General features: G+C 37.0%; 1 protein-coding gene across 1 annotated transcript in view; it reads left to right on the top strand.

The window, feature by feature from the left end:
- LCP2 (lymphocyte cytosolic protein 2) overlaps positions 1-25,321 on the top strand; it is a 51,945-nt gene that overhangs the window by 17,743 nt on the left and 8,881 nt on the right. The window contains exons 5-16 of the mRNA XM_083351108.1: positions 1,694-1,725; positions 6,831-6,868; positions 7,841-8,036; positions 9,500-9,606; positions 12,368-12,434; positions 13,254-13,328; positions 15,230-15,252; positions 15,353-15,372; positions 15,471-15,575; positions 17,625-17,655; positions 19,934-19,946; positions 21,616-21,739. Of these exons, the coding sequence (XP_083207234.1) occupies positions 1,694-1,725; positions 6,831-6,868; positions 7,841-8,036; positions 9,500-9,606; positions 12,368-12,434; positions 13,254-13,328; positions 15,230-15,252; positions 15,353-15,372; positions 15,471-15,575; positions 17,625-17,655; positions 19,934-19,946; positions 21,616-21,739 (831 nt within the window). The remainder of the gene's footprint in view (positions 1-1,693; positions 1,726-6,830; positions 6,869-7,840; positions 8,037-9,499; positions 9,607-12,367; positions 12,435-13,253; positions 13,329-15,229; positions 15,253-15,352; positions 15,373-15,470; positions 15,576-17,624; positions 17,656-19,933; positions 19,947-21,615; positions 21,740-25,321) is intronic.

Consider the following 25,321-nt stretch of genomic DNA (forward strand, 5'->3'; position numbering starts at 1 on the left):
TAGTTAATCTGAAACTCCCTCTGAAAAACTTTAATATTTTCAGATTCAGCAGCAGATTCTAAAACAGAAACTTCTTCATCCACATTGGAGAGAACCTTCCTTTCCAATCTATTTGTCAGTTCTGCCGTCTTCGGCCTGGTGTCCTGCTGACATCCTGCCATCAAATGCTGGGGGGGGAGAGAAGGGAGCGAGGGGGGGGGACAAATGGACATTAAACCTGTATGGGGAAATAGTGAGATGTAGGGAGAGGGGTTTGACATCACGAGGAAGACCAAGATGCCTGGAACCAGCTTGTGCCAGGCTTCAAGGCCACAATGCCGAGCGGTCTGGGAATGGAATGTGGATTGCTCCAAACATCCAAGCAATTCTTACACGACCTATGTGGCTCTCCGTTGGCTGAAGATGAATTGGTCAAGTAGGAAGGCCTGGGTTGAGGGGCAAAAAAAAAATTGTAACCTTTTGCCCCGGGGAACCTTAGTTCTAGCCTGAATTTACTGCAGCCAACAACCTTTAGTAAAAGAACCTATCATTTCAATCAAATGGAGTCGAGGGTCTTTATTTTCTAAGGGATCTAACCGGAGCAGATCTGACATTAATATTATGTAGCTGCAATTGAGAAGGCTCAGTTGTGAACTATTTTCTTCTGTGAATTTATTTTACACCAAGAGCTTGGATTCAGGAAGTAGGCACTGAAAGTCAGCGGTACATGCTTCTTTGCAAAATGTAATGCAACACTCAGAATGCTTCTGAGGGATTTTTTTTTTGCCTCTGCAGACAGCACCCAGCGATTGGAATGAAGTGTTAGGGAGTTTCACAATCTAGTGGTGTCATGCAATATATTTTATTGCTAATTAGTAGATCTTTCAAGGGCAAAGGACTTAAGGCAGAAATAATACAGCCCTCCATTTGCAGCAACTCCATCCTGACTCTAGCACTGAGCACATTTCTTGAAATAAGTGTCATTAATTTCAGTGCCTCAGGCTTTTAGTCTCATTAGCTTCACAGCTGATTCCAATGGTTAGCACTAAGAAGAGAGCAAGAAAACTCTTTAAAGAAACCTCAGGTTGAGAGAGTGGTGTGTTTTTTTAAAAAAAGCATCTGAATATTTAGTCTGGAAGAGACAGAAACTGCACAGAATCTGAACAGTATATCTGCACATAGCACAACTTGTACAGCTGCCCAAAAAGGAGGAGGTGTATCCACAAAAGCACACACTACCTAGGAGTGTTTAGAATGGGTTGTGCTGGCAAAAGTTGGAAAAGGTACCATTTTTTGATGCAAAAAGAGAGAGATGGAACTGCCTTTTGGCCAGGGCTCGATTGGGGACAGTGTCACATATGTGTCTACAGTGTCCACAAATGCTAAGCCAGAGCAATCAGGACATTTGAATCAACTTGTCAGGTGCAAGCAGCCAGAACTAGTCATGAATTATCTCAAGCAGAAACTTTATTGTTAGGCAAATATGTTACAAGGATCTCCCCAGACTGAGTGCATTCCCTTGGAATGATCAGACAAGGCTTCAGGAATTCTGGTGGAAGTCAAGCCTGTGCTGCTGTCTGCAGTAGAAGGACTCTAAGCTCTGCCCACTCTTAGCTGTCTCCCTCCAGTTTAGCTGGAGATCTCACCACATAACCCAAGTTTCTTATCATTGTCATCATCTAAAACACTAATTTGCTTATTTCCTAATTTACAGAACACAGAGGCAGAAATCTCCTGAAAATACAGGTAAAAATATTTGTTATGCCTATTCACTGTATACCAATATTCAGAATTCATGCTGGTAGCCAGTGTTGTTGTGTTTTTTTAAAATATTCCTACTGTGGCATAGCTTTAGGCTATGTTGGTTATACTTCAGTGTTACAGAAATCAATGTGAAATATTAAACATGATGTTTAATTTAAATGATTTCCAAGAGAAATAAATGAAATCAATTTACCTTGGAGTCAACAGTTTGATACATAATAATGGCTTTTAAAACAATGAAAGTTGAAGAGTGGAAACATGAAATAAAATTTAGCATAAGCATAGAAACATTTTTCCTACTTGTACTTCTGATGCTATACTAAAAGAAAGAATTGGATTACCATTTTGCATTTGTAAACCCATTTTGTGTTTCCACCAAAGCCATGTAAATTGCACTGATAAATAAAGCTGGACTGTTTACAAAACTTGCATCTTGCTCATGGGTCAGACGTATCTCTCCCTTCTATTCATTTTTATTGGCAAGCCCAGGGTTGAAGGCTTTCATTCACAAAAGATGAAAACAGCATTGCATAATTGCAATGCAAAACTCCACCTCTTTCATACTTGGGTGCGATGCCACAGCACACATTCAGAAGGGGTGGAAGTCACAACTTGGTGCTGTATTTGTTATTTGATCTTTTGAAACTATGGCTACCCAGAATCAAAACAAACTTATCTAAGAGGCTTAGTATCGTATTTTGTTTCAATACTGATTAATCATAGGCTATGTTTTCACTTCAGTGTCAACTTTCTCCCTTAACCAAATGATTTTGCTCTAAAATCCCTACCTCTAACCCAATGAGACAACTGTAAGTCATGTTTAACTATATCAGTAAAAACATACAATTAGAATATAATTCAACAATAGAATCAAGGTGTGTAAAATCTGTTATGCTTTGCAACTTATTACTTAGAGGCAAAGTTAGATGTACAATAGAGAGTATGATAGAAGGTAGTTTGTGAATTGTGGAGAGATATTACATAGTCCCTTTCTCCTGGTTATTAAGTCACCTCAACTATAGTCATCTCTTGCCCAATGTTGACCCTTTTCATTAGCATTCAACAAGTTCCTTTGAACTTTGTCTATTTACGGCAACAACTACTCTCCGGGCTTTCAGCTAGAGATATGAGAGTAGAACAGACTTCCACTATTTTATTTAAAGAGTCAGAGGGATCACTTTAGCTTTCTTCTGCTTTAATAATATTTTGAAATGTATTTAACTGAAGAGGCAATAGCTCTGTTTTCCTCATTGAGTGTCCAGAAAATTATGAAGGACAATAAGCCGGATTTTCATTTATCGTTACCCTATATCAGTCCATTTCGATTGCTTCCCCCCAGTCCTGGGAGAGTAATGGAAATAGTTGCCCAACAGCTGATCAATTTTAGTTCTCTTTATAAGTTACATAGTCAGCAGGATTTCTCATCTTCCTATCTTAGTCTTCCTGGAGTCTTTCTGTGTGTTTCACATATTTTAACCATTTAGATCAGGCATGTCAAACTGCCGGCCCGCAGTTATGGAGTATGTGGAGAATTTGGAAAATAAAATTATTGATGCTGAACAGAAGATTGATAGAGCAGAGGCCAAGATTGACAGAACAGAAGACGAGGTTACTATATCAGAATACAAGAACATGGAGTTTGCTTTGCGTATCAGAGGCCTCAAAGAGAATCCTAAAGAAGATTTGGAATGGGAAATAGCACGAGCAGTGGCTCCTGTTTTGAAATGTGAACCTGAAGAACTACTTAAGGAAATGGATAAGACATTTAGGGTTAACTCCTGGATTGCTAGGCAAAAAGTCTACCTAGAGATGTAGTGATTTATTTTTCCAGGAGATCAACCAGAAATTCTATTATCCAGGCTTTTTATTGGGAAAAATTTCAGATTGCAGGCCAAGATATTATGATTTTAAAGGCGATACCTTCAAAAATTCTTAGAAAGAGGAAAGACTTTGCCTTTTTGTCTGATGAGCTTAAGAAGCGACAAATCCAGTTCAGATGGGAAATACCTATTGGAATTGTGGTAAATTATGCAGGGACCAGATACAGATTGGATACAATTTTAAAAGCAAAAGATTTCTACACTAAGGTCCTGAAAGCAGGTTTACCACCATCTCCCCGAATTAAAAGAATAGAAGCAAGACAAGATGATAAACAATTGAGTGAAGGGGCAATGTCATTGCCTCTTGAGGAGATGCAGAAGGCGGAGGCCATGGAGCAGAGTTTGGCATTAAAGGAAGATCCAAAAGAACAGAGGATGACAAGAGCTGCATATAAGAGTATGGAAAAAGAGCAAAAACAAAAGCCTGTAACTGGTCCAGCTACGCAAGATGCGGCCGTTTAAGAGCCTGTGGGAGGAGCACGTCCTAAGAGAGCAACAGCTGATCTTCAGGCCATGTTCCAAAGGCTCATGGTCACCAGAGATGGTGAAGTTCCTGACATGGAATGTTAATGGGTTAAATTCACCACAGAAAAGAAAGAAAGTATTTTTTATCTGAAACAACACAAAAGTGACATTGTTTGCTTACAAGAGACACATATTGCATTAAAAGATCAAAAATATTTGATTAATTCCCGATTGGGAACACATTTTGCATCTTTTGCTTTGGACAAGAAGGCTAGAGTGGTTATTTACTTAAGAAAAGACTTTTCGGCAAGATTGATTGAATCGGATAAACAAGAGAGATATGTTAGTATTGAATTAACACTATAAGGAAAGAAAGTTCTTATTGGATTATATGCTCCAAATCAACAACAGCAAAAAAATTTTAAATTTTTACATCAGAGACTAATTGAACTGGATTACAAATCTGTTATTATGATGGGGGACTGGAATGGAGTTTTGGTGCCATCTGAAGACAAGAAGGGATCTTCTAAAAACTTTTTTAATTCAAAATTGCCTAAAGCTTTTTTTATTTGAAGGAAGATCTGGAATTAAGAGATGTATGGCGGGAAAGGAATATGAGAGACAGAGATTTTACTTTTTTTTCAGATAGACATAAATCTTTCTCCAGGATTGACTTTATTTTGATTACTACTGATCTTTCTTCTTCGGTTAAGAACGTTAAGATTTTTCCTAGGACAATGTCTGACCATAGTCCTGTTTGGTTGGAGTTCTTTGCTGAAGAAGAATAATTATGAAACACTATGGTTGAAGGTACAAAGGGACTTAAATAATTGGAAAAAATTACAATTATCATTACTGGGAAGAATTGCAGTTGTTAAAATGAATGTTCTACCAAAGTTTCTCTTTTTGTTTCAAATGATACCTATATTGAAAAAGGATGCCAACCTTGATCAATGGCAGAAGGGTATTAACAAATTTATTTGGGCGGGGAAAAAACCAAGAGTTAAATTTAAGATTTTACAAGATGCCAGGGAAAGAGGGGGACTCAAGGCGCCGAATTTGAAATTGTATTATGATGCGGTTGCCTTGACGTGGGTTAGTGATTGGCTTAATTTAACTAACAAGAGAATACTTCATCTTGAGGGATGGGATTTGGTATATGGATGGCATGCATATTTGCTTTACGATAAGAAGGTGGACAGGGCTTTTAAATCCCATATTCTTAGAAGTGCTTTACTGCGTGTCTGGAAAAAGTATTATTATAAGTTAAATTATAAAATACCGATTTGGGGAATTCCTGGACACACGATAGAGAGCATATCTATGGGAGTGAGTATGGATATGGTTTCTTATAAGGAACTACTTAGATTGCAAGGGAATGATTGGCAACTTAAATCATTAGAGGTGTAAAGACAAGAAAACATAAGTTACTCTTGGTTTCAATATACCCAATTGAAAGCTAGGTGGAAGTCAGATCAAAAGGTTGGCATCACAATTACAGATCAAAATTTAGTAAAACAAATTAGAGATCTAAATTGTGCACATATAAAGAGGATATATAATGCTTTAATTGAATTGGATTCGGAAATGGAACTGGTTAAACACTGTAAAGTGGGCACAAAATATTCAGGAACCAATTTCGTTAAATTTACTCAGGCTCAAAACCTAAGAGAAAATTTTTATAAAATGTTTTATAGATGGCATCTAGATCCCAAGAAGTTGTCCAACATGTATCCTAATTTACAGTCTAAATGTTGGAGATGTGGTAGTTTAGAAGCTACCTATTTTCACATGTGGTGGACTTGTAGAAATATAAAAGCTTTTTGGATCAAAATTTGGTGGAACATTCAAAAGATTTTTAAGAGAAAGATAAAGTTTTCTCCGCAATTGTTTTTATTGGGTATTGTTGTAGATTGTGATGTTAAAGAAACTAACTTGATGTTGAACATGATAACAGCAGCACGGTTACTGGTGGGACAATATTGGAAGAAGGATAGTTTGCCCACTATAGAAGAATGGGTGTTTAAAGTTTTGAATCTTTCAGAAATGTCTAAGATTTCTGCTTATTTGAAAGATCATTCACAGGAAAGATATATTTCAGTTTGGAGGAGATGGATAAATTATATTCAGAACAAATATGGGACTAAAAAGTTCCATTTAGCTTATGAGTAGATTTTAGTGGGATATTGTTATTGTTACTTTGTTTGTAGTTATGTTAAAGGGGAGTTAAAGCACATTATGAATTTGGTTAATTGTATATTATGCATAATTTTTATTTAGAATATGATTATTGTAACTATAATCCTGTATTTAGCTCTGGGAAGTGGGGGGGAAGTGGGCGGGTTTGGGGTTTTTGTATTATCTAACCATGATTGAGCTGATGTAACAGGACAACCTTAACATTGACTTAGCAATGACAAGGTGAAACCAAATGGTGCTGTAAATCATTGATGGGGAAATGGCCGTAACCTGATACATGAAATGTCAAAACAGGGCTCTTGACATTTCATGCTCTATCATTTTCAGTGGAATACATTTAAATATTCAACTGATGCAGCCAAATAATATTGTTGAGGGATTATCGTGACCTATCAGATAATATATACATTACTTTATTAACTCTGGTTTCTCTACCATGCTCTGCTAACTATGCATTAACAGTTAACTGGGTAACCAACTCACTTGGTTATTTATATTCTTCTGTGTATTAATAAATATATTATTTTTACTGTTTTTCCACAGAATATAAACAAGAGGAAGAGGATGGCTGGTCCTCCTTTGTAAGTATATTTTGGGATTTGAGGCAAGAGTTGCATATGTTTTAAAGAATACCCAGGCAAAGAAATAAAGCTGGTTAAGTGAAAATGTATATTAATTTAATTTACTTTAATTTACAAATTAATATAGGGTTAAATAGGAAAAAAATACCCATTTCTGTAGCTATGAAAATGATGACTGTTACTCAGTGGTAAAATTTGAAGAAGCTCTAGATGGTGCACTTAAATCTTGGTTTTAAATACCACAATAGATATGCTTGAAAGAAATGTAATTATAGCCAATATGACAAGACTGCTACTATACTCTACTGTTTTACTTGGCCTACAGTTTGGGGTTGAAGCTGCTACTAAAATGTGACAATGTGTATATTGTAATATTGTTTTTAATCTTTGTAAACCATTCAGAGTTGTGCATGAATGAACAGCCATAGAGTTATACATGAATGGACAGTCATATAAATTAAAATTATAAATCAGTTTTTTCAAGAACATTATTTTGTTTAAAAAAGCCCGAAGTATCAAAAGTAATTCAACTTTCTAATGAAACCTATTATGCAGGTTTGAGAACAGATAAATATGTTTGAAGAAAGTGAATTTAGTTTAAGTTACTAAATTTCTATTGTCACAAATTCTCTAAGCAACATATTTCCCTGACAAGGCTAAATGAAGCCGCCTTTCAAATCAGTCATTGGGGAGACAGCAGTATCTAAATATCACATTTTTTTGGGGGGAAAAAATGTAATGCCACAGCAGTTAGCATAATTCTTGAAAATTAAGGACTACATAGTTAGATTTTCTATCACCTTATCAGAGTAATCACTATAAATAGAGGTCTTAGCTCCTGAAGTGTGTGTATATATTTGTGTATTAAATATTACTCTTGGTTGTGGCTTGTGATAGAATTCATTCTGTATCTTGAAAGGTAATCTTAAGATGATAGATTGTTTTGGCAAAAGGACACATCTGTTTTGACAGGATGAAAGTGATGGTTATGAAAGCCCAGATGACTATCAGAGGGGAGATGCTGTAGATTATGAAACACCCAATGATCAAGAAGGGTTTGAGGATGAAAATGAGGCAGATTATGAACCTCCTCCATCAAATGATGAGGACACCCCCCGCAATGCTATATTTCCTCCAAAACCGATTCCGACCATTTCTGATTACATAGGTAACTATTTAAAATCTGATTTCAAGCACCTCATTCTTCAAATAATTGTAAGGGGAGATGTGGTATTTTGCAGAAGAGATGTGGAGAACTTTTTCCATTGAATAATAATAATAGCAACAATTTTCTGATTCCTTAAAATAATTCTTTCTAATTTGTTTTTTTAAATTCACTTTTTAAAAATGTTTGCACACTCTGTCAAGCTGCATTATGGAATTCATTGATGGATTTCTGAAAAGACAACCTAAATATAAATATAAAAGTAAAATAAAATGTCTTTAGACATTTATGCATCCTGACCACTTCTTATCATTCTGTACCACAACTGGTACAGAATGCAGCCGCGAGAGTTGTGTTGGGAGTCTCCCGATACTCCCACGTTACACCGCTGCTCCGTGAGCTGCATTGGTTGCCAGTTGTCTTCCGGGTGAGATTCAAGGTACTGGTAACAGTGTTTAAAGCCCTTCATGGCATGGGGCCGGAGTACCTTAGGGAACATCTGCTGCCGGCATCAAGCTCCCTGCGCCCTGTGCGTTCCCACAGAGAGGGCCTCCTCAGGGTGCCACCGATCAGAGAATGTCGATTGGTGGTCCCCAGGGGGAGATCCTTCTCTGTGGGCGCTCCGGAGCTGTGGAATCAGCTACCAGTAGAGCTCCGGATGGCGCCCGATCTTCGCTCCTTTCGTCGCGATCTCAAGCCGGCCTAGCCTGATGGGGATTGGTGGGGTTTTTATTCTTGTGTTTTAATTTTAATTTGGTGTATTAGAACTTGATTCCAACTGTTTTAATATGGGCAATTATTTAATCTTGTTTTAACGTTTGTATTTAGTATTTTATTCTGCCCTGTGAACCGCCCTGAGTCCTCAGGGAGAAGGGCGGTATATAAATATTATTAAATTAAATTAAATTAAATTAAAATTATCTAGATTACTATAATCCACTCTACTTGGGGCCAGCTCATAAAGGATATTCAGAAGTTTCATGTGGTCCAAAATGCACCAGCCTGTATGCTGTATGGCTTCTCAACATTGGCAGTACATATCACCAGTTTTGAGAGCTTTGCATTGGTTGCCTTTTGGATCCAACTTAAGGTCTTGGTTTTGAACTCTAAAGCCCTTCATGGCTCATAAATCTATAGAATTGCTGTCTCCAATCAGTTTGGCCTGATTCTAAATCTAATAGGAAGAAACACTGTTTTAGACACCCTTCCCCTGATTGATTTTGATATTGCTATCATTTTATTCTATTTTTTAATACTGTGGCATTGTACTGTTTTTATTTTTATGTTGTTTGAATTGTGGTATGTTTTCATTTTTATATTGGATGCTTTTTTTTACATTTCCCCTCCCGCATGGAAGCCACCAAGAACCATGTTTATTGTGGCAATGTAGAAATATGTTAGAAAATACATAGCTCACAGAACAAAAAGGGCTGAATATATTCTGTAAATGTCCTTGCCTTTGTTAGACAGACCTGCAACAGAGAGAGGTAAACCAACTCTCCAGCCTCCTATTCCCCCACAGAGGCCTATCCCCAGTCCCACACCAGGAGCATCTCGAACCAGAATCCGTGAGGTATGTTTCTTTGAAGTTCAAATAGTTTATTTTGATACCGTAGTTTCCGGCGTATAAGACTACTTTTTAACCCATGAAAATCTTCTCAAAAGTCAGGGGTCGTCTTATACGCCGGTGCTGAAAATTTAGGGACAGGGCTGGCTGGAAAACCTGGAGCGGATCTACCATTTAGTCTGCGCAGGGAAAGCGGGACCAATTGGAGAAGAAGCTGCAGTCTGTGATTTTTTACAGGCTGGGGTCTGGGCATCTTTCCTTCTAAAGTTGAAGAGCAGCTGTAGTATATCCCAACTTGAAAGGCAGGTGGGGAAGGCAGCAGCCAGAGCAGCGGCTTAGCTCTAAGGACACATTTGATTCAGGAACTGGGCGGGCTGGCTGGAAAACCTGGAGCGGATCTCCTATTTGGTCTTTTTTTTAAAATCCCATTTATATCCTGCCCTTCTCCGAAGACTGAGGGTGGCTTACAATTTAAAGCACAAATCAATGTGCTTAGCAATAGCCTTCATTCTGTGTATATGCCTGTTTATTAGGGCTTTCACCCCCCCCCCCCAAGCAGCATTATTACAAAGTCAGCTTATTGCCCCCAACAATCTGGGTCCTTATTTTACCTACCTTGGAAGGATGGAAAGCTGAGTCAACCTTGAGCCTGGTGGGATGCGAACCTGCACTAATTGCAGGCAGCTGGTTTTACTTAAGGCTCTGCGCAGGGAAAGCTTTAGAGTGAATTAGGAAAAGTGAAAAAGTGAATTAGGAAAATAGGGAACGGTTGCTGGAATTGGGTATGTGTAGTTTAACGAAGAGAAGGGTGAGGGGTGACATGATAGCAGGGATCCAATATCTCAGGGGCTGCCACAAAGAAGAGGGAGCCAAGCTATTCTCCAAAGCACCTGAAATCAGGACAAGAAGCAATGGATGGAAACTAGTCAAGGAGAGAAGCAACCTAGAACTAAGGAGAAACTTCCTGACAGTTAGAACAATTAACCAGTGGAACAACCTGCCTCCAGAAGTGGTGAATGCTCCAACACTGGAAGTTTTTAAGAAGAGACTGGCCAGCCATTTGTCTGAAATGGTATAGGGTTTCTTGCCTTAGCAGGGGGTTGGACTAGATGACCTCCAAGGTCCCCTCCAACTTATTATTATTATTATTATTATTATTATTATTATTATTATTATTATTATTATTATTGTTGTTGTTGTTGTTGTTGTTGTTGTTGTTGTTTAATCCACTTGCACTGTTTTATGTTTACATGTTTGATGACAAACAGCCTTATGTTTATAAGTGACAGTTTTCCTACTAAGCACCTGCATGTCATAAGCATTTGAATTAAAATTACCATATTAAAATCAAATCTGATGTTTTTAAATTTTTATTTCGTGTGCATTGGAAGAGGGGTAGTCTTATACGGCGAGTATAGCCCAAACCCTATAATTTAGCAGGAAATGTAGGGGGTCGTCTTATACGCCCAGTCGTCTTATACGCCGGAAAATACGTTATTTATTTGAAGGATGAAAGCTACCTACTTCAGTGTCATGAGGAAATGCTGTATACCAATGTCTGCATATTCTTCCTCACATCACTTAATCATGCTGTCTTGAACTGTTGGCTTTGAGTGTGCTTTAGGTATAATCTGCATCTCAGAGTTGATGAGGCATTCTTCACTAAAGGTATTCTAAAGTATAAAAAAATGTAGAGACATCCCTTAAATACAGTATATAGTAGCTCTACCATCCCTACCCAACCTTGGTTAATCTTGAAAAATATAGTAGGGCTAGGCCTGGCTAATATTTGTTGGGAAACTAGCAGGCCCATGGTTTAGATTGGGTTGTAAAAAAAAGTGTGCAAGAAGGCAAAGGGAATTTTTTTACATGTTATTGTCAAAACCCCTAAATAAGTATGTCTAGAAAGTCAACGGGATTCAATCTTCACTTAAAGGACAGTTTTTCATTATAGCTTAGCCTACTTCAATATGCACTCATACATAAAAAATAATTGTAGAAAGTAGGAGGGACAGATGTATTTTACTTGCTCATTCTTATACTTTGTTGGCACCTCTGTGGGGGGACCTAAAATTATTTAAGCAAATTAAAATCAAGTTAAGTACTGTATTTTCCGGCGTATAAGACGACTGGGCATATAAGACGACCCCCTACATTTCCTGTTAAATTATAGGGTTTGGGCTATACTCGCCGTATAAGACTACCCCTCTTCCAACGCACACTAAATAAAAATTAAAAAACATCAGATTTGATTTTAATATGGTAATTTTAATTCAAATGCTTATGACATGCAGGTGCTTAGTAGGAAAACTGTCACTTATAAACATAAGGCTGTTTGTCATCAAACATGTAAACATAAAACAGTGCAAGTGGATTAAATAATAATAATAATAATAATAATAATAATAATAATAATAATAATAATAATAATAATAATAATAATAAGTTGGAGGGGACCTTGGAGGTCATCTAGTCCAACCCCTTGCTAAGGCAGGAAACCCTATAAACCCTGTAAAAAATCACAGACTGCAGCTTCTTCTCCAATTGGTCCTGCTTTCCCTGCGCAGACTAAATGGGAGATCCGCTCCAGGTTTTTCAGCCAGCCCTGTCCCTAAATTTTCAGCACCCGGCGTATAAGACGACCCCTGACTTTTGAGAAGATTTTCATGGGTTAAAAAGTAGTCTTATACGCCAGAAAATACAGTACCATACTATTGAATGTACTCCTGTTTATTTATTTGTTTATATTAATGTGTTCTTTTGGCAGACACCTTTCAGTTCTCCTTCAAGCAATAATGACAGTTACAGAGACAAAAGTGCAAATCTCTTTAAACGTAAGTGTGCTTACTTTCTTTCATTTAATGGATTTCCCCTATTCAAAACTATTAAATAGTTTGCCTACTATAGAAGAATGGGTGTTTAAAGTATCGAATCTTGCAGAAATGTCTAAGATTTCTGCTTATTTGAAGGATCATTCACAGGAAAGATATATTTCAGTTTGGAGGAGATGGATAGATTATATTCAGAATAAATATGGGACTAAAAAGTTCCATTTAGCTTATGAGTAGATTTTAGAGGGATATTGTTATTAATTTCAGTGTTAGTACTTTGTATGTATCTATGTTAAAGGGGAGTTAAAGCACATTATGAATTTGGTTAATTTTATGGATAATTTTTAGTTAGAATATGATTATTATATCTATAACCCTGTATTTAGCTCTGGGAAGTGGGGGGGGGAAGGGGGGTGGTTTGGGGTGGGTGGGTTTTGGGGATATGTATTGTAAAAGCTTTTTTTGTAAAACTCTTTAATAAAAAAAAACCATTAAATATTCCTCCTGCCTTCCCAACTTTTTCACAATTCTAATTTGAATTTGATTTTTTCTTAAATGATAGCATGTTGAGTTTTTAAATTAACTTTATTTTGTAAAGGGTTTTTGATTTATTTATGAGGAAAAAAGGGGATATCACTAGTACCCCAAATAGTGCTACTCCACCCAGATGGTTAAAGCTATTCTTTAAGTTTAACCAATTTTTGAATGAAAGTTGTTTCTAGAATTCTAAAAATAAGTAAGATGACTTTGAGTTATGGAAATAACACATAAAAATACTAGCACACTATCTGATCCAATATACTTTTTTGGATTTCACTCCAGCACCAGTCGATCGAAGCAAAAAACCACCAATGGACCGACCTGGGCCAACCTTTGAGAGAGAAAGCCTTGGAACTGGTGAGCATGTATTTATGACCATCATTTTTTAATTCTGGCCTTTGTTCAGGGTCAGAGAGGGCACTAGACAAATTATTAGAAAATAGATGGTGATGAGATAAAATGTATAGCTTCAGAAGAACACAATGGTCAAGCAATAGCAGGAGATTTTTTTTTCAACCAAGCTATAATTCTGATGAGTCTTCAGGAACATTGTTAGAAATATCAGAGGTTTTTGTAGCACATGTTTCATACCACAGAAAAATTGGATAAAGGTCAGAAAACAAATTTAGAGTGGGTGTATAAAGCTGAAGATAAAAAGTGTTATGTCTTTGCAAGAACATTTTAAATGGGATGCCATAATTTGGTTTTTAACAAGGAAGAGAGAGCTCCCTTAAAGAGTTTAGTTGATTGATCTAGCAAATAAAGGAATAAGAAAGACACCATGTTTAATGCACCTTTAATGGACTTTAACAGTAAAGCAGTTTCTCAAAGGGAACTATAATTTCTTTGGCATTCCAGTAAGAGAACATTTCTAATTTCAGTCTGAACATTCTTTACATTTAGAAGTGCAAGTTTGAAAGTATGACTTTGAAATGTTATTGATGCCTTTATGAAGAATATTGTATCATATATACCTACAAAGAAGGAAACAGGTTGTGATAAGATAAAGTACTTATCTCAAACCGGCCAAATTTCAGTTTTATTTACTTCTACATTGTCATCAGTATAATTATGATGTAAAGCATTTCTACAGAGTTATTGTAATAATAATAATAATAATAATAATAATAATAATAATAATAATAATAATAATAATAAAGTTGGAAGGGATCTTGGAGGTCATCTAGTCCAACCCCTTGCTCAGGCAGGAAACCCTATACCATTTCAGACAAGTGGCTGTCCAGTCTCTTCTTAAAAACTTCCAGTGGTGGATCATTCACCACTTCTGGAGGCAGGTTGTTCCACTGGTTAATTGTTCTAACTGTCAGGAAGTTTCTCCTTAGTTCTAGGTTGCTTCTCTCCTTGACTAGTTTCCATCCGTTGCTTCTTGTCCTGCTTTCAGGTGCTTTGGAGAATAGCTTGACTCCCTTTTCTTTGTGGCAGCCCCTGAGATATTGGAACACTGCTATCATGTTACCCCTCACTCTTCTCTTCAATAAACTACACATACCCAATTCCAGCAACCGTTCCCTATGTGTTTTAGCCTCCAGTCCCCCAATCATCTTTGTTGCTCTTCTCTGTGCCCTTTCTAGAGTCTCGAAATCTTTTTTACATCATGGTGATCAAAACTGGATGCAGTATTCCAGGTGTGGCCTTACCAAAGCATTGTAAAGTGGTATTAGTACTTCACTTGATCTTGATTCTATCCCTCTGTTAATGTAGCCTAGCACTGTGTTGGCTTTTTTGGCAGCTGCAGCACACTGCTGGCTCATATTGAAGTGATTGTCCACTAGGACTGTGCAGGGTGACAGCCCCATTCACACAAAATCAAATGTGAACAGGGCTGTAAAGGGTTGCAGAAACAGCACACTACACTGATGGTTCTATTCTTAATCCCGAATCCCTCAGTTATGCTGATTCCAAGTCCTCAAGTACAGGACACAAGGCACTCCACTATCCAATTGTTGCTTATAACAAGAAATTCCTTTAAGAGAATCTCTTTTTAAGGCCTAGTTAGGGATGCAACATGCAAGCTGTCCACAGAGCAAGATGGGAGTGCTCTACAGGCAAATAAAACACAAATATTTTAACACATTCTATAAGAAGGAAAGGGATTATTAGATTTTTATTTTCTTTACAATGACATGGTAATACCCTTCAACTTTCTCTTAAAGTTAACATAACCTTACAGCACTGTCTAGTTTTCTAAATCCAGTGATGAGTAATTAACTGTTCTTCCCTTTTTTTTCTTAATTAAGGCAAACGAGTTTTTCCTGAAATGGTAAGAGATGGCTTTATTCTAGTGAACTCTTGCAATATTTTAGCTTGTTTTTTTTCCTAGTTTTTTTAATGTACCCTTGCTTTTCCTTCCTTCTTTCCAGGGTCTGACACCAAAGCTCAGGTAACCATTTAATTTTCTGTAAAATAAACCATCAGAATTAGCCAAAGAAACACAATGTGAAGAAATTCTCTTTCAAATCCTCTCTCTTTCTCTCTTAGGTCTCTGGCAGAAGACTTGGCAAAGATACAGAAGCCTCCTCTGCCACCAACTGAGAGATTTGAAAAAAACAGTCCTTCCTCTAGAAGAAGGCCGCCACCCACAAAGTAACTATATCTGTAAAATATAAATAATTTATCATTAGTCTAGAGTCAGGGGTAGGCAACCTTGGCTCTTTTATGACTTGTGTACTTCAACTCCCAGAATTCCTGAGTCAGCCATGAGTTGAAGTCCACGAGTCATAAAAGAGCCAAGGTTGCCTGCCCCTGGCTTAGACAAGTGCTGTGCACCGATGAACTACATCTCTGGAAACAACTCTGTGCACTTATTCTTAGCAAAGTATCTTCCAATGTTGTTTTGAACATGCTCTGAGTACCCTGTTTTCATTTTCAAGCTGTAACATAAATGTAGCAGAAGGTCACGTGACTGAAATGCAAATCTGTATTTTCATTAGCCCACTTGAAATGTTATCTCCATTCTAAAAACGGGGACATAAATGATCCGCATAGAAATTCATTCCTGAGCTGTTTCCCTCAACTATTGTCATTGCCTCCTAATGCTAGTAGTCCTTGTTTAGTGACCTCAATTGACACAGGAACTCTGTCATTAAACAAAGCAGTTGCTAAAGGAAACCATAACTATGCTTATGATCTTTATCCCAAAGGTGCTTTTTCAGGAGGCCACTGGACTTACTTGTTTTTTTCTTTGAAGATGTTTCGCTTCTCATCCAAGAAGCTTCTTCACCTCTGACTGGATGGTGGGGAATGGAAGGATTGACCAGCTGTCTGTAAGAAATATAAATCCTTCCATTCCCCACCATCCAGTCAGAGCTGAAGAAGCTTCTTGCATGAGAAGCAAAAAGTCTTCAAAGAAAAAACAATAAAGTCCAGTTTCCTTCTGAAAAAGCACCTTCGGGACAACCATGATCTGGATGACCAAGAATCTCCATAGACTTATGATCTACTGAAGTCAATGCAAGGATTGGTCTCAAAATTACTTTTCCATTATCCTAGTAACTATGAATGGTCACTGTATGAGGCAGTGGCTAAACAAGGACTACCTGTTTTGGCTTCTAAGTTCCTTATGTTTCTTTTAGGTTATAAGCACTATTACAATTAAAACAACTTCGGGAACGTAATGTATCATTTATTATTAATGTTAAATTTATATGCCACTCATCACATAATTTGAAGCAACTCTTGAGTTCAGAGAGGACAAAAGTTCAACATCTAGTCTTTGCAATCAGTGCTGCCCTTTAAGTCTCCTTGCGTGTTTAGATTTCTCTGCAATTCACCTGTCAAGAGGAGGAATATACAGCTAGTCCTGGACTTATGACCAGAATTGAGCATCAAGTTTCTGTTGCTAAGTGAGACATTTGTTAAGCGAGTTTTCACCCATTTTACAACTTTTCTTGACACAGCTATTAAGTGAATCACTGCAGTTGTTAAATTAGTCATACAGTTGTTAAGTGAATCTGGCTTTCCCATTGACTCTGCTTGTCAAAAGGTCACAAGACCCCAGGACACTGCAACCGTCATAAAGATGATTTAGTTGCGAAGTGTCTGAATTTTGATCATGTGACCATGGGGGTGTTATAACAGTCATGTGAAAAATGGTCATAAGTCACTTTTTTCAGTGCAGTTGTAACTTTGAATGGTCACTAAACAAAGTGTTGTAAGTCAAGGACTACCTGTATAGGGATTCCTCTGGTATATACTTAAAAATTAATTTACAATGTTGGACTGGCTACTTGTATACACACTAATGTATAGGCAAAAGTTGAGTATGCATAACATATTAAAGCATGGTTTGTTTTACCATATTCTATTTAATTAACAATCACAAAGTTATAAACCATAGTTTGCAAAACACAATGCCCACTTCATACTGTATATTAAACCTTAATTGCTTTGGTTGATTTTGATGTAATTGTATAATTAAATTTGGTTGCATAAACAGAGGTACTAAGTAAAGATTTTATACTTCCATTTTCCTGTTTACAACAACAGCAAATTAGCTGGAATCAAGCCATCTTGTTTACTGATCATGCAATTCCATTACTTGAGATTTATTTTTTATTTTATTTTTTTAACAGATTAACAGTTTTTATTAAATAATACTAGCAGAAAGTATTATTAATTTTACTTGTTTTCTAGGAGCAATCAGATGCTTGAAAGACAGACAGAAGTAAGTATATCTGTATATAATCTCTCTCTTCAATGATGTTATTTGTAGCATGTTCTCAATTTAACTTCTTAACACTTTTTTTTTACTTTTTCTAATTTGAGTCTCACTAATCCTTGAACTCGTTTATAGCATCCCTTTGCTGTCTTGATATACCATGTTCAAATATCTTTAACTTAAGGGATAAATTAGTAGCAGTGCATTTAAGAACCTGGTTGGGTTCTTTTTACAATAAGTTTAATACATGCTTCCTACCCAAATAGTGGAGGATTTAAAAACAGAGCCTCCCAAAATTATGCTGCCAATTGGCAGAGTAGAGAGTAGAAGAAAGTAGTCATCCCAGAAGATGACAGAAATGTTTTGGTTGAACTGGTAAAAATTCGGCTCCTTCCACATGCAGGTGGAAATCTAGTCTGACTGAGATCCACACCAATGGGGGAAATGCCTATGTAATTGCAAGCTAAGGCAATTACTGAGTAGATCAGGAAACCAACTCCCCAGGAAGAGTAGAGCAAGGCTTTTCAACCTTTTCACCCATTGTACCACTTTTAGAATATGGCAACATCCGACTACCACCAGTCGCCTAGCAAGGTGTCAAAAACTTGATGACCCAAAAAGCCCTGGACTAGAGTGATCCTTTCATGGCTGAAATAAGAGTATCTTGCAAGTCTGATTGTGCTTCTCCTTCCCTCCCTCATCTTCCTCAGTCAGAGAGGAATTATCCTGAGACTCCACTTAATAGGGGTAGTCCTCGACTTACAGCCACAACTGAGCCCCAAAAATTCTGTTGTTAAGTGAGACATTTGTTAAGAGAATTTTGCCTCATTTCACATTTCTTGCCACAGTTGTTAAGTGAATCACTGTAGCTGATAAGTCAGTAACCTGATTGTTAAGTGAATCTGGCTTCCCCATTGACTTTGCTGGTCAGGAGGTTGCAAAAGGTGATCAGGTGACATTCTCACACCCCCCCCCAGTATGGTGCAACGATCATAAGTATGAACCAGTTGCCCAGCATCTGAATTTTGATCACATAATCATGGGGTGGTGGCAAAGGTTGTAACTGTGAAAATGGTCATGTCACTTTTTCCCCCCAGTGCTGTTGTAACTTTGAATGGTCACTAAATAAACTGTTATAAGTTGAGGACTACCTGTATACTATCTCTCATCCCAGGATTTAAGGAACTCTTCCATCCTTTAGTCAACAGCTTCTGAATACTGTATTTGTATCAGGCCCCTCTCCTTGGCTCTCTACAAAGGAAAATCCTACAAAAGACAGCTTTGTGGTGTTTCTTTGACAGATGGGTTCCAATTGGCAGGGATTCCCATCTTCCTGCTACTCAGGATTGCTCCTCCACACTGCAGTCAAGGCTCCATTAGCACCTTGGTGATTTTCTCTCAAGTTCCTGAGTCTTCTGGGGTGACTCTGCTGCTACCATGCATAGGAGACACCTTTTTCCTCCCCCCCGTCCCCCCACTATAAACAGATGCAATGAGGGAAGAGTGAGAATGGGAGCAGATGGTTGTCTGGCTGCCATTTTTCATGCTGCCACCTGGGCTAGTTGGAGGGAATGATGGTTGGCTAAATGGGACAATAGAGGTCAGTGAAATGGGCAACAGAAATGCTTCAGAGCATGTTGGGGCAAAGCTGGTGTCTGTTTGGAAGTATCTTCTCTTATATTGCCACAGAAATAGTTTCTCGGCAGAATAACTTTGGGTCACTGTGTTTGTTCATTCTCCAGTTAACTTTTGAAAACAATGACATCCCAATCAATTGGATGCCAAAAGGGTTTTAAAAAGAGGAAGACTGATCTTAGATATCTATTCTTTCTTAGTCCCTAAATAAAACTTTTCAAAAATCACCTTTAGTAAAACATAGCTAGACCTAAAACTATGCTTCATTAAATTACTTTATATAGTTTTAATTACAGATGCGATGATTTATTGAATTGATGTCTCATTTCTGGCAAATTGTTGGTTATTATGATAATTACTGAGGGAGGGAGGAAGGAAGAGGAGTAGTAGGAGTAGGACAAGGAGAGACAAATATTACTACCTTAAAAGATTTCTTATCTCTTTTAAGATAATTCCTATTATGTCATTCGTATGTATGTGTGTATGTATGCAATGTATGTATATGCACACATATATACTGTACCTATGTTACATTCTTTTGATTTCTGTAAGTTTTGTACAGATTATGTTGATATTCTGAATAAACCAATGCAGTTAATCAATAAAAAACTGGCAACACTAATGTTAATTTATGTTATATTTCTTTCAGATGGAATCTGACAGTACGTAATGTTTTATATTTACTTTACTATTGTCATACCCAGTGAATCTATTTTATGTTAAAAATTAACAGTAAAGAATGAGACCAACCACTTTTCAAGAAAAAAAAAGAGCTCTGGAGAAGGTGTTGAAAAAACTTTCTATGGGAAATAAGCAATTTGCACTGAACCACTTTCATTGGTTAGCCATTACATTGCTAACAATAGTATATGCTAAGAATGCTAGCCAACTCAACTTGGTTTGAAATTAATGAGCAAATTTGAAGTGAGTGGTGGCTATGCAATAGGGACTCAACTTATTAGAAATCTTATTAGATGGAAGACGTGAATAGGACTTACTGTCCTTGCACAATTATTTTGCTACAGTATATAATATAGCTACTGTGAATGCATAAGAATGTAAAAAAAGAGTCCTGCTGGATCAGGGCAAACCCAGCTTAGTTCAGCATTTTGTTTTTCACAGTAATGAACCTGATATCTTTAAGGCAGGGGTCCACAATCCTTGGTCTGTGGACCAGTACCTGGCCGCGGCATGCCAGCAACCAGTCCACAGAAACAAGGAAAGCCCTATCCAGAGGATGCAGGCAGCACACAAAACCATGCCCCCTCCGGTCTGCAGAAAAACTTCTCTTCACAGAACTGGTCCCTGGTGCCCAAAAGGTTGGGGACCTCTGCTTTAGGGTGCTCAACAGCAGGAGGTGGATATATTCCTCGCTCTTACCACTGTTCCCCTGCAAATTCTATTTGGAGGCAGGCTGTCCCTAAGAGACAGTTAAACTTGAACCTTCCTAGACCAATAGCTCCTAATAAACCTGTCCTCCAATAATTTTTCCAATTTCTTTTTAAGACCATTCAAAGAAAGGCGATTTCTATATTTGCGGTTATTCATTCCACAAGTTAACTGTGCCTGATGTAAAAAAAGTACTTCATTTTGGGTGTTTTAAATCTTCTTTCAATCAGCTCTATTTTATGGGTTTGGGACAAATGTTTTGTGGTAGTGACAAAACTTCCCTATTCAGATTCTCCATGCTGTTGGACTTTATATCCCTAACTTGGTGGAGCAGTGGGCTAATGCCTCCTTAAGTGACACCAGCTGCCTGCAATCAGTGCAGGTTCGAGTCCCACCAGGCTCAAGGTTGACTCAGCCTTCCATCCTTCCGAGGTAGGTAAAATGAGGACCCAGATTGTTGGGGGCAATAAGCTGACTTTGTAATGATGCTGCTTGGGGTGTGTGTGAAAGCCCTAACAAGCAGGCATATACATAGAATGAAGGCTACTGCTAAGCTTGTAAGCCGCCCTGAGTCTTCGGAGAAGGGCGGGATATAAATGGAATTAAAATAAAATAAAATAAATAAATAAACTTGTGTCTCCTCTCAGCTGCCTATGTTCCAAGCTAAAAAGTCCCACATGTTGTAGCCTTTTCTTATAGAGGAGGTCTTTGAGCTCTCAGATAATTTTGGTTGCCCTTCTCAGTAGCCAAAGATGGCTACCAGACTACCAGGCCCATAAGCAGTATTCTAAGCAAAGATGTACTACAGATTTGATAAGAGCATTACAGTGTTAGCATTTTTATTTTCAATCCCCTTTCCCAGTGATCCTTAGCATGAAATTGGCCTTTTTCACAGCCAGTGAAATGTTTTTGTCAATTGTTTGTTTTTGCTGTTCTTTGTAGATATTCTCCAAAGGCCAGTTCCACAGCCATCAGCTCAGCCCTTCAACACCTTTCCTTCCAGAACAACTAAGTCTAATATAATTCCTTTTCCACCCAAAATGAAGCCTGATCTACACACAGAAAGGTTGGTTGAATGAACTGTAAGCCCAAAGTATACAATTAATTATGCTGCAATTATTATTCATCATTTAATTCTATGAATAATATTCTCTTAATAATGACATAGTATGCTAGTACTCTATATTAGTATTCATTTTAATAGTTAAGAAGCGCATGGCGCTTCCGGACGTTCAGGAAGAGTCTGCTCCCTGCCGTCTGATCTTTCTTCCTTGGAGGACCCTGTAAAGGGTCGAAAGTCGTCCTGGAGGAGCGACCACTGTGAGGAGGCCATCCCTGTGATTGCGGAAGGGCAGCAGCCCTCCACTTGAATCCGGAGCAGCTCCTTTGGCCTGAAGAAGAGACCGGCCATGAAGTTGGCCGATCATTAAGCCCCTCCCTGCCGAAAGCCAAAAGCACTACCTAGCACTAAGAAGCAATCTGGAGGACCTGGGTGAGACTTTACCTTTCTTATTCCCCTAATCATCTTTTTGTGGGACTCTTCTGAAAATTTCCTCCCCATTTTTTTTGAAAGAACAGCGATTATATACTTGGGGAATAACTTTTAAAGCCTTAAAGCCTTAAAAAAAATCAAGTAACTCAGCAAAGAAATTAAGCAATCTTATTTCTACTTACTAAAAAGCTCCTACTTTTTGGTGGGGATCTACTACCCGATTTTCTCTTCAAGCTGTGAATTAATGAAAAAAAGAATGGACTAATACTACAAAAGTTTTACATTAATTTGGGGGGAAAATTTACATTTCATTTTATATGCTATTGATAACATCTTCTGGCGAAACTTGGTACAGCAAGAAAACCTTTTTCCTATTGTGAGAGCTAACTGAATAACAGAGCTGTCCTTGACATTACTTTCAAAGATAAGTGTGGGAACACCTGGCACTGAAAACAATTCTTTTGGAGATGGAAAATCATTGACTCTTATTAAAATAGCCTCCATGGAATATTTAGCTGTAAACAACAATGAAATGGATGAATATATCCCACCACTTAATTACAAACTGATACTGAACATGATTTTGGCAATGACAGAGCAAATTAAAGCCAAACTGCAAGATAAATCTGACAACTTAAAGCCACCAAATCAAAATCTGACCTTAAACGAGGAACTGACAATCCAAAAGCAAACAGAAGAAGTAGAAACTAACACTAAAATAGGAGATTTCAAAGAACAACAAATGCAACCTACAGAGAACCTTAAAGTCCAAATTTCAACATCAACTACAAAACTTACAACTCAAAAAGCAATAGCACCCAAAGAAAGCAACATTAGGAGTGAAGATATTAAAGGCCTTCAAATACACTATGTTGAGGATTCAGCTAATCAAATGACAACCATAACACCAACTACTATTTTCTATCTAACCCAGATGGAATTGGAAGAAGAAAAAGACAACTATATTACATCAAACATCAAAAACTGAACTATTAAAGCAAAATTTTAATGGTTACAAAGGGGACACTTTCTTTGCAAAATTGTTATTTGGATGGTCTCCCTGGATTCAAATAAGGGGTGTAGGAAGAAAGAGAGATACATTTGAGAATTTAAAGATGCCAAAAGGGAAGCCTGATTGGCACAAAAGGAAGGCAAGAGTTAGATTTAAAGAATCGAACTTGTCTCTTTTTAGGGATTCCTAAGGGTAGAGTTTTAAAATATCTTTTAATGGATTAAGGGGAATCTCTAAAAAATATAACTGATTTTACATTTAGGTTTTAGATCTGTAAGGGAAAACAAAATTAAGCTTCTAGCATATAACTCTGAACTATATTATAGAATTTGGAATGATATAACAAAAGATAGTATTTTAACAATTAATAAAGGGTTAAAATGACATATAGAATATATTAGTTGTAATGATATAGACAAAAACTCATCTTGTATTTAACTTTTAAAGGAAAGTTGGCTATTGGAATCGATACATATTATAGAATTTGGAAAGGTATAATATAAGATATTTCGCTATAATTGGTGAATTGTTAAGATGATAAATTGACGTTATTGGTAAAAAAATAAGAATGTTTTGAAATGAACAATGTAAGTTTTGTAGACAGGATAATTACTCTTTATTGAAATAGGAAAATGTGGGTTACCCAAAAAGTAAGTTTTCTTCCATTTATCATAGGCTACTCTAGATTATTTTACTGTATTGCAATTAGGTAAAACCTAAAAGCGGGATATTGATATGTATTAGTGAAAATATATTGAAAATTCTTTTAATTGACTAGGTCACAATTAGAAACGTATTAATTTGACTAATTTGACTATGTTATAACTAAGGGAATTGGAGAGGGAATCCTTGTTGATGTAACCTGAGCTATTTACAAATAACTTGTTATTTGATATTGTTTACTTTTGATTACCCAACCACCATATTGCTTCACAAATATTTGAATGTAAATATTAAAAAATTAATAAAACTTGAAAAAAGAAACTTTCATAATAACATATTTAATATTTTTAATCTAAAGATGTTTCACTGCAATGGAAATCCAACAGGCAAATAGATAAGTTTATAATAATTTATTATATGTTTATAAAATTAACAAGCAAATTAAAATATTTTAGCATCAGTCTGAGACTGCTAATTATGTCCTTGTTTCTATAAAGAACATAGAGGAAGAATAGGAGGAATAGGAATAGGAGCAGGAAAGGAAGATACAGCCTCCCTCTATGTTTTTATGGAAAGGTTTGATGCTTGTTTTAGACATAGATCTACTGTACTTCTTTATTAAAAACATCAGAGCACATTTGACAAGTGTCTAATGGAAGTATAATTTTAATATTTATTCGCATTATAAATGTTCTCTCTGGAACAATAGCAATTTGAAAAATAGAGGCTATATCCTTATTTTGGAAATAAAATCAAGACAATTAACCAGTGGAACGGCTTGTCTTCAGAGATCATGGGCACTCCATCACTGGAGGCTTTTAAGAGGAGACTGGACAGCCACTTGTCTGGAATGGTAAAATTCTCCTGCTTGAGCAGGGGGCTGGACTAGTAGACCTCCAAGGCCCTATTCTATTCTATTCTATTCTATTCTATTCTATTCTATTCTATTCTATTCTATTCTATTCTATTCTATTCTATTCTATTCTATTCTATTCTATTCTATTCTATTCTATTCTATTCTATTCTATTCTATTCTATTCTATTCTATTCTATTCTATTCCAGTAAAATGGTGATCCCATCTTTGCTTAAGAAGGTAGCAATGGTTCATCTTCATTCTCTGCTTAAGAAACCAATGCTGGACCCAATCTTTGGACCAGAAATTGGGCAATTTTGGTCATGTGCTCAACCTGCCCATTTAGGGAAAATCGTTGATTTTTAGGAAAAGTTCAGGACATAGCTTCAGAGAGTTCAGGATATATCTGAACCCATTTCAGTTGGATTTCATATTTAGATATAGTATTGAAGCAGAATTTATTGTATTTCTGGATGATCTCTACTAAGAACAGGATGACCCTTCTGAACTTTCAGGGACCTTTGGTACTATTAATCATGATATCTTTCTAAGTGGGTTGGGATTGGGGACACAATGTTGTGGCAATTCTCCTCTTTCTTCTGAGGTCACTTCAGTCAATGTTGGTAG

Source organism: Vipera ursinii (genome assembly GCF_947247035.1).
Source record: "Vipera ursinii genome assembly, chromosome: 2".
NCBI classification, from domain to species: Eukaryota; Metazoa; Chordata; class Lepidosauria; order Squamata; family Viperidae; genus Vipera; species Vipera ursinii.